Source organism: Globicephala melas, chromosome 1, assembly GCF_963455315.2.
Source record: "Globicephala melas chromosome 1, mGloMel1.2, whole genome shotgun sequence".
Taxonomy (NCBI): Eukaryota; Metazoa; Chordata; class Mammalia; order Artiodactyla; family Delphinidae; genus Globicephala; species Globicephala melas.
Window position 1 is genome coordinate 8,679,366 of NC_083314.1, and position 10,591 is coordinate 8,689,956.

At 41.1% G+C, this 10,591-nt stretch overlaps 1 protein-coding gene across 4 annotated transcripts in view; it reads left to right on the forward strand.

The window, feature by feature from the left end:
- GLRX2 (glutaredoxin 2) overlaps positions 1 to 10,591 on the forward strand; it is an 18,987-nt gene continuing 8,396 nt past the window's right edge. For 2 of the 4 annotated variants that reach the window (XM_060295622.2, XM_070046960.1), the window contains exons 1-4: positions 1 to 153; positions 1,622 to 1,685; positions 4,673 to 4,849; positions 5,900 to 6,011. In XM_060295622.2, coding sequence (XP_060151605.1) covers positions 53 to 153; positions 1,622 to 1,685; positions 4,673 to 4,849; positions 5,900 to 6,011 — 454 coding nt within the window. In that variant the 5' untranslated portion in view covers positions 1 to 52. The other 2 variants (XR_009563362.2, XM_030884127.2) reach the window with 2 other exon arrangements.

Sequence of the window (10,591 nt, forward strand, 5' to 3'; positions counted from 1 at the left end):
CCCGGGTCGCGGTCGCCGGCGTGTCTGGTCGCGGCGGCCCAGAGCCAGGGCCATGTGCAGGCGCCGCGCAGCACTGGTGGGGACGCGGCTTGTCCGGAGCGGGAGCAGGTCGGCGGGCCGGCTCCAGGGGGCAGCGGGAGTTTCGGCCTCTGGGTAAGGGTGCCGCGACCACCATCGGCAGGACGTGGCGCAGAGGCCTCGCGGGGGTCTGGACCTAGCGGTGGGCGGGGCGGCTCTTCCCGGGGGCCGGGTGGGCCCTGAGTCGATGCAGGTGTCGAGGCCCCTCGGAGGGCTGGGGGCCCAGGAAGGGCGGGGAGGGAATGTTCCCTAAGCGCTCAGGTTGACTTAAGGATCACGTTACTCTCAGGTTGCAAATACCTGTCTTGTTCGCTTGTACCTCCCCTCCCCCTCGGTTGCTAGGTAAAATACAAGATGCTCTAATAAATTGGTATTTCAAATAAACAGCGAATAATGGTTTGGTTTAAGTATATACCAAATATTGCACGGGACATATGTAAGCTAAACAGTTATTCGCTGTTTATCTGAAATTCTAATTTAACCGAGCGATCTTCATTCTCATTTGCTAAATCTGGCAACCCTGCGGCAGGAAGTGAAAGTGGCGCTTTCTACCAAATCGCCAAGTCTTTGAGGATAGGATGGTTGCCTATTCATGCTGAAGTCGTCCTTGGCTCGAGCGAGGACGGTGAATACCCGCGGCTCCCAGGCCTGTGGTGCGAGACCCACTGCCCAGACGGATGCTCTGCCCACCTCACTCCCGCGCGGCTGGTCGGGGCTGTCCTGTCCGCTCGCCTATCTGTGCATCCATCCCTCTGTCTGGGAGTTTCTTCCTAATTCCTTGATCTGGTAACTCCTACCAGTTTTACAAGACTCCAGGAACTCTTGATTAACCTTCTATGCTAAACTAGAGACCCCTCCGGAAGGTGCCGATCATATAGTGTAACTATTTGACAGGTCCTTGAGGCTCTTTGAGTTCTTCCAGTGATACGTATCCCTGGGGCCTTTCGCCCGTTTAGCACATAGTAGGTGCTCCATAAATGTGGCATGGCTAGTGGCTGCTTCATCAATGAAACGTTTATTGAACACCTGCTGCTTTCTCGACTAGAATTGGAGAAAAGTGCCTTCCAGAAGCTTTCTCTTTTCTTTGGTAGAGAAGAGGTTGATGTTTCAGAATGCACCTCCCACCTCCTCTCTTAGTACCCAAGAAAGCATTGTCTTATGAAAGTTCTACTGGAATTCCTGCTTCCAGAGTAGATGCAAATAGTAGATGGTTTAGGGATGATAATTAAATGCTGGAATTGAGATGAAAAGGACGTGTTTTCTTAGTTGATAAGACAAATAGATTTCTATGTTATTCCATCCCTGCACCCCTTAATCTCCTTTTTCTGTTCTGGAGGCTAGTTAGAGAAGCACACAGGCCCTTTTGATATTAGTAAACAAATACTTTGTAAACTGATATTTTGTACTGATAATAAGTAAAACTTTTTTCTCTTTCATAAGTTTGGATATATATTAGCATATCGGGTTTTCTTCAAATGGATCTCATCTGATATATTGTCTTTAATTTTTAATAAACTGCACTGCCTTTTAAAATTCCTTTTAGGATGGGGAACAGCACATCGTCATCTTTGGGGAACACAGCAACTACTCCCATGAATCAGATCCAAGTGAGTGATGTGGGACATGTAGGAAAAAACTTTCCTTGGTGGAAAAAGAATTGTCTTACACATTTAATATGCTTATTCTGTATCGAAACCTGTCATAGTGCAGCAAATGAATTACTAAGTTCTTATATATTTTTAAATCTGCTATCAAAATCATGCATGTGACAAAGAAGCTCTAGATCATTTTGTTAGTCAGAATTTATGAGATTTATTCTTTTGGTTTTTTTGACTGTGCTGCATTGCTTGTGGGATCTTAGTTCCCCAACCAGGGATCGAACCTGTGCCCCCTGCAGTGGAAGTGCGGAGTCCTAACCACTGGACCGCCAGGGAAGTCCCTATGAGATTTATTCTTAATGGAGCCTTCACTTCCCTAAGCTGGGTCTATGTTGTTGGCTGCTCTTACCATCTCACCCAGCGCAGGTCTACTGTTGGTACCAGTCAGGTTGCCCTTACCCAGGGATAGTGTTTGGTTCTGGTCTGGGAAGCTGTTTCCCTAATACAGAACCTAGTTTGCAGTAGTTATTCTATGACCGATCCTCTCAAGGATACTGTGCACTGCTGTGTTCTCTTGTCTTTCTCTTGCTTGCACTGCGAAGCCCAGTTAAGTCTGCCTCAGAAAATGCCTCTTGTGTGTATGTTTCTGTTCCCTTGTAGCCCACAGGACATACTCATTTGTCTGCTCCTCACCACCAAACACCACTTCACACAAACATTTTTGCCTTTATTTGGCTACAGAAGTATCCACCCACAGCCATTGAATATAACAGTAATGTTGGAGACCTATAGTGAGGGATTGCCTCTTTTAAAATAAGAATAGAGGGGCTTCCCTGGTGGCACAGTGGTTGAGAGTCCGCCTGCCGATGCAGGGGACGCGGGTTCGGACCCTGGTCCGGGAAGATCCCACATGCCGCGGAGCGGCTGGGCCCGTGAGCCATGGCCGCTGAGCCTGCGCGTCCGGAGCCTGTGCTCCTCAACGGGAGAGGCCACAACAGTGAGAGGCCCGCGTACCGCAAAAAAAAAAATACAAAACCATGGTGAGGTGGGAGACTTCCCTGGTGGTCGGTCCAGTGGTTAAGACTCTGCACTTCCACTGCAGGGGGCATGGGTTCGATCCCTGCGTGGAACTAAGGTCCTGCATACCGCGTGACTCAGTCCATAAAAATAAAGAATACAAAACCATGAACTATTTAGCAAGGACGAGGTTGAGAAAAGGTGAGAAGGAAGGTTCAAGAAACTTGGACACTGTCACCTTGAGTTTCGACTCACTTTGGAATCTCTCCATCAGTGTTTGTACTACGTCTCAGCTGCCAGGGTGCTCCTCTCTCTCTGAATTATGGTCCATGTGTCTCTAACCCGAGGCAGCACAGTGAGGAAGGCGCACTGGCTTTGGTGTTGGGACAGGTTGGGTGGAATCCCACCCAGTATTGTGAACTTCCCAACCTCAGTTTTCTCATCTATAAAATGGATTCAGTAGTACATCTCTGGTGTGTCTGGCTCTCCCTGAGATAGACTTCTGTAGTAAATATTATGAGTGAGCAGGAGAGAAAACATAAAAATAGACCAATCTGCAGACACCTAGACACTGACCTAGAACCCTTCTGACACCCAAGGGCAGATATAACTTCTGAAACACTTTGCCTGGGTGCTCTACTTTCTGATTTTTGGTCTTCTTGAAGGTGCTGCTTATAACCCACATTAGGACAGCCTAGGCAGATGCCTAGGTGCCAGACATGGCCATTCAGAAACTGTTGAAGTACCTGGGCATTGATATGTCTAGGAACACAAAGCTCAACAAATTTCACAGGTGACGCAGATGCATAGCAGAGTCTCAGGGTCTTTGTGATAAAAGCCTGGAGAGTAGCCTCCAAACCAGGCTGATATCATTAGAATCATCTGGAAAGGTTTTTCAAAAATAGCTTCTGACCTCTGCCTCAAACCCATTGAATCAGTCTTTCTGGAAGTAGCATTTCCAGGAAAAACGCTGTGGGAAGACCTTATCAAAACAGTAATGACTTCTTTTGTTTTGTTTTTTTTACTATAAAGATACACAAGAAGGAGTGGAAGTTGAGGGGTAGGGTAAGCTGTTGTTTACATCTGGATCAGTGAAAGCCTTACATTTTAAAGAGAAATCATACATCATTTCTCACCACTGAACATTTAGGAAATGGTGATCATTTTGTAAAGTATAAAAATATTGAATCACTATGCTCTACACCTGAGACTAATATAATAGTGTAAATCAGTTATATTCCAGTTTTAAAAATAGCAAAGAAGGGAATTCCCTGGCAGTCCAGGGGTTAGGTTAGGACTCCACGCTTCCACTGCAGAGGGCACGGGTTCGATCCCTGGTGGGGGATATAAGATCCTGCAAGCTGCACGGTGCAGCCAAAAAAAAAAGGCGAAGAATGGTTAAGATGGTAAAAAAAAAATAATAATAATAAAAAATTAAGAAAAAAGTTAAGGAAGGTAAGGAGTTAACTCCTGAACACCTGAATATTTGAGAAGCAGTATAGCAGAGATTAACTACCTGGGCTGTGGCCTCAGACTTGCCTGGGTTCAAATCCCAGCTCGCCCACTTCTCAGCTGAGGACCAGGGGTAAGTTATTTCCCCTCCTCTGTACCTCAGTTTCCTCATCTGTAAAGTGGAGGTGATGATAGCACCTATCTCAAGACTGTAGTGAGGTTTAAGTGAGCTAGTAAAGTGTTGAGAATTGTGTCGGCACACAGAAGTGTCTGCTGTATATGAATTGGCTGTGATTATTGGTGTTATTACCCTTTGCCAACACTTTCCACCTGTCACATCCTTTTTTTCCTAATAATGTTTCTTTGTCCTCAATCTACGATGAGAAAACAGATTGATGGCGACTGAGTTTGAGCCCTGAATTGTGAGACTCCAAAATCCGTACCCTTTCTACTGTATCATGATTCCTTTCTGAAAGATAATGTCTAGAATTCAAATGATTTTTTTGTTCTGGTTTGTTTTCCTTCAGGAAATCATTTCTAATAATTGTGTGGTGATTTTCTCCAAAACTTCTTGTTCTTACTGTACGATGGCAAAAACACTTTTTCACGACATGAGTGTAAACTATAAAGTGGTGGAATTGGACATGCTTGAACACGGAAGCCAGTTACAAGACGCTCTTCACGAAATGACCGGTGAAAGAACTGTGAGTACATCCACTGTGGTGCTTTGCCCCGAAGTGGGGACTGAGTTGGGTCACCTTGGGCCTGTGCCCTCATGATGGGAAAAGTGAGCCAGACATACTCTGAGAATCTTAATTGATACAGAAATGGCAGATCTGGAAACCAGACTCATAGACTAGGAAACAGCAGAGTTCATTTGTTTTATTTTTATTTTTGCCGTGTGTGCGTGCGTGTGTGTGTGTGTGTGTGTGTGTGAGGTGGGAGGGGTAATGGTGTTGTGAGTGCTGGTCTACGAATCTTTGAGGTCCTCCTGGGGCTTTTTCAAGATGAAAGCATCCTTCCTTCCTCCCTTGAACAGTGAAGACCAAGGGTTGGTCTTCATGTTCTGTGCTAATAGGAGTATTTTCGGGCTCCATGTTTTTAGATTCTTTCAATCTGTGGATTTTCCCATAATATGCATTATCAGAAAAACACCCTGGCGGTCCAGTGGTTAGGACTCCATGCTTCCACCGCAGGGGGCACAGGTTTGATCCCTGGTCAGGGAACTAAGATCCTGCATGCTGCGTGGCACGGCCAAAAAATCCCCCCAAACGCCCTGGCAACCCAAAACAAACAAACAAACAAAAGAAAAATAGATAATATTGCCATTTTCCTTCTTGTTTATATGTGCCTGGAAGGAGTTGATAGTGTACTCTTCCTCTTTAGTAAACAATGGTAAGAAAGAACCACTTAAACATTATTAATAATTAGAGATTGCTTTATTTTGCCTTTTATACGCCATAGTGATGAGAGGGAGTGGGTAGAGAGTTAGATTGTCCAGGATTTAAATCCCAGCTGTGTCATTTACTATCACTGTGATCTTGGGCAAGTTCCTGTGCCTCCTCTTCCTCCAAAATAAGGCTAAAAATAATACCTACCTGAAGGGTTGTAAAGTTTAAATAGGTAATTAGTCAAAGAGCTTCGTGTATGTCTGGCCCATAAAAGTACTCACAGTGGAATATGTATTAGCCACATGTGAATGGCCTTATACTTCTGACACCAAGGTGCCATCTAATCTTTTGTTTATCCAACAGGTGCCAAGAATATTTGTCAATGGAACTTTTATTGGCGGTGCAACTGACACTCACAGGCTTCACAAAGAAGGGAAATTGCTTCCACTAGTTCACCAGTGTTATCCAAAAAAAAGTAAGAGGAAAGAATTTTAGTGATGTAGGTGCTCATAACTTTGCTAATAAAATGTCACTATATATTTAAAGTGATAATGCCCGATAATGCCTTTTAAATATTCAAGGGTATTTTAAATATATGAATTATCTTCATGAAAAAGTTGTAAAAAATAGTGAACAATAAATCACGCTGGAAACCTCTTATTTGCCAGTTCTTGAGTAAAATGGATATTTAAAACTGAAGGAGTAGAGTTGTATCAAAAGATAAGGAAAGAATGTGTTTTATTCGGAATTTATAGATGAATTTTATAACCAAGAGCTAGAAAGTAAGCATTTGGGACTCTTCTGTATTGTATTCAGAAGGAGTTAATGCCTTTTCTTTTCTAGCTTTCAGTGGTGAGCGCTGATGGGTGCCTTCTCTGCAAAATAAGGCTCTCACTGATGCAGTTGTGAACTCGGTAGGGATATCCTTGTACTGTATTGTGACAAGCCTTCACACTTTGTGCTTCTAGAGTTAAAGAAGTATATTAAATTTGTAGGATGGAATGAAATTCATTTTAGAAAAACCACATTATTCATCTGATGATTTGGTAGTTCTAGAGAATAAAACGGCACCTCTGGGCAGAAATTAAGAGGAGGAAGATTTCAGCGTTATATGAGGATGAACTGCGGAAACAGTTCAGAAATACACTTGAGTTATAGTGTGAGGTGGAGAGTTCTGCTTTCCAGAAGGTGTTGGAAGCTGTTGGAAATGTTCCATAGGGCATCCAGGTATTGGATGGGAGATTAAACTGAATGTCCCTAAAGTAATTTCTGATGTAGATATTCTTCGCTTCTGTGACTGGGAATTCTAGCTGATCCCACAGAGTCACACGGGACATATTACCAGATGCTGGGAAGAGAAAACGCTTCCTCAGAGGTGGGAGGAAGATGGACTTTAAGAGAAGCGGTGAGCGTCTGCTTTCTGCTCAAGATGGATCAGAGAATCAGGGATAGTCCTGCAGAAGACAGCTGGTGGCTTTTTTTGCCATTTGCCCTCAATGATGCTTCCTACATGGTCTATTAAGCTGTCGTTAGACCTTGATAAAGCAAGAATTTGGACTATTTCATTCTCACGTGGTAAGTTATAACTGGAATGGAACAGTGGAGGCATTCCTTTAGCCCTTTATTTTTCATTATGTCATGATGTGAAATTCCTGCATGCTTGCTATGTTGTAAACTCTTTGTTAGAGAGTAGAGGAAATGTTACCTCGTGTGATACTGTGATTTATATTACATATATATTTGGTCTTCATGCCATTCCTAGCACACAGCTGAAACCCCTGGAATTTCCTGTGAGAAGAGCTATTAAATTGTCTTTGGTTATGTTAATGAGGTGTTTTTTGGAAAGCCCCTGAGGATGGAGGCTGGTTGCCTGGGGAAGCTTGTGATTAGAAGGTTGGAAATACCAGCCCCACCTCCGACCTCTGGGGAGGGGAGAAGGGCTGGAGATTGCGTTCAATCATCAATGGCTAATCAATCCTGCCTGTGTAATGAAGCCTCTGTAAAAACCCAAAAGGACAGGATTTGTGAAGCTCCCTGGTTGGTGAAAACGTGGAGATTGGGGGAGAACAAAGTGCCCAGAGAGGACACGGAAGCTCTCCCCTTTCCCCATACGTTGCTCTATACTTCTCTTACAACTGGCTGTTCCTGAGTTAGAGGCTTTTATTGTAAACTGGAAATCCAGAAAGTAAAATGTTATCTCTGAGTTCTGTAAGCTGTTCTAGCAAACTAATCAAACCTAAGAAGGGAGGGACAGGGTTGGTGGAATCCCATCTATATCTGGTTGGGAGAAGCACAGGTGACAACCTGGACTTGAGATTGGCATCTGAAGTGAGGGCTGGAGGCGACAGTCTTGTGGGTCTGAGCAGCTGCCCCGATGACATGCCAATCCTGGCTGACCGAGGATTTAACTAGTTGTGCAGGAGCTAGTTACAAAGCCGAGGATTAACAGGAAGAGATTTCGATAGGGGACTGTAACAGATTCTCAGTGGAAAAACTCATATAATTGGTGCTGGGGATGAGGGTTTCAGCATAAATTTTGGGGAGACACATTCAGTCCATGACACCATAAATTACAGCTAGATAAAAGTATATTTTTTATATATATATATATAAAGTATAATGTAAATCTAAGGCAAAACTAGGTATGAGGGGTTTCAGCAGCTGTTTTTTCTTTCCAAAACCACAGGTTAGAAAGAAAATCATGACCAGTTTAAGAAAAAGTAATGATATTGTTGGTTTTTTTTTTGGTCCTCTATTTTTAATGTTAAGATCTGAAAGACATACTGTTTAATATTTTAAAAATGGGCCATTTGTTTTCTCACTTTATCACTAATCAACTTACACATAAATTGCCAAAATATTTAATTGGGAAGCTGAAAAGCTGCTGAGAAAAAAAGGGGTCATTTGTTTAAATATATCTGCATTTTATTATTTACTAATATTTAAAAAAATACCATTTGAACATATTTTTTAAAGACAAGTTTTCTTGATAAGGTTTAAAAGGAAGTTTTTTTAAGTTTAGTTTTCTTCATCTATGAGATGTATACAGTTGACCCCTGGAACAACGCAGGGCTTAGGCGCTCCAACCCCCACCTTGAAAATCCAAGGATAATTTATAGTCAGCCCTCTGTATCCAAGGTTCTGCATGCCCAGATTCAACCAACCGCCGTTCAAGGGTCCAACCAGCCATTCAGGGGTCCACTGTATTTGTGATCTTCCTTTCTCCATAACTGTTCACTGCCATCTTTAAATGGAGAATTATAGAATCGATCAAATGTTCAAAATTTTGGTGGGTATATTCATATATAACTTGTTCTCACTCTTCTTCATAACCTACAGCTCAGATCTTAGAACTTTTAATATGAAAGTTTTACGGGAATTCAGAGAAAAGAAATTTCTGCAAATTGGCACTTAAATATTTTTATTTGCATAGTTGACTTTTGGTGTTAACTTTTCCCAAAGGCAACTTTTATTTTCTTATTTTTAAAAATGTTTGTTGAAGTATAGTTGATTTAATGTTGGATTCGTTTCAGGTATACAGCAAAGTGATTCAGTTACAGATATATATATATCCATTCTTTTTCAGATCCTTTTCCCTTATAGGTTATTACAAAGTATTAATCCTTTTCCCTTATAGGTTATTACAAAGTATTAAGTATAGTTTCCTATGCTATACAGTAGGTCCTTGTTGGTTATCTATTTTATATATAGTAGTGTGTATATGTTAATCCCAAACTCCTAATTTATCCCTCTCCCACTCCCAAAGGCAACTTTGAATTTTTTTTTCACAAAAGAATCCTGTTTTAAACTCTTTAAGAATATGCACTTTTATTAAATCCAGTTGTTTTGATCCTATAATTAATATCCATTGGAAAAGAATCCCCAACCACATATTTTAAATAATTAAATAATAGTTATATACAAGTAGTGGCATTTTAAGACCAATATTAATGGTCAAACCTTAATTTCATCTTATTCAAATATTATAAGATTGCTAAGAGCCTTACATTTTATAAGGCATATAATAACCTTAAAATTATTCTTTAAAGAAATGGAAAGACAATTACTTGATGTGCATAGAGTTTATTTGGTACATCTATCAATTTTTACAATAATACAAGTGACCAGAAACAGTTCACATTGTGCCCACCTGCACTCCATGTCTAAAATGATTTATCCAGTATGGGGTTTTGCAGGGCTTGAAAGGAGAGTCCAGATTTCACAGTATTGGTGAAAACTGTTTTGTCATGAAATAAATTTCATACATTAGTATTTCATCCATTTTCTATCAGAAAACAGCAGAATTACATTGCTAGGTATGTTATTTACAGTGAGAACTTGGAAGACTCAACAAAGTTATCAGTGAGTTGATCAACAACAGACCTAGGAAACCCCCTGCCCCTCCTTTCAGTGTCCTTTTTCTTTGAAATGGAACTTGTTATAAATTGAACTTTATATACTTTTAAGCACCAGCTTGACAATTTAAAGTTTTCTCTCATTTTTATAAAATATTCCTGCTTTGAAAGGCAAAGTGAATGTAAAAATGTGAATGTAATTAAACATCACTGGCCTGGATACTTTTTATTGCAATAGTCACAATGTCTTACAACTATATTCACTTCTTTGAATGAATTTGCTGGTAGGCTTGAAACAAAATATTTGCCTTTTGTCTTGAAAAATTCCCTTAAAAAATTAATCATTTTTGGAACTGTACAACTGTATTTTTCATTCAGAGTGTTTAAATATGCAACTTGGTCCTTGGAGATCAGTTACAGAGTCCAGCTTCCTGGATAATTTGTTATACAAAACAATAAAAAACCTTAAACTACCACAAAATATTACTGATGTTAACAGTCATGTATGTATAACACATCAGTGTCCCTAGATTATCCTGTTAATGGGTGCTTAAACAGCTAATGTACAATCAGGTTTTAAAACTTAATAATTAAATTTCCATTCTTTATGTAAAAGAGAAAGCTGTAAAAGACCTTTCGAGTTCTATACTTCAGAAACACTGACACTATTAAGGCATTACTTAATGAACAGACCCTATGC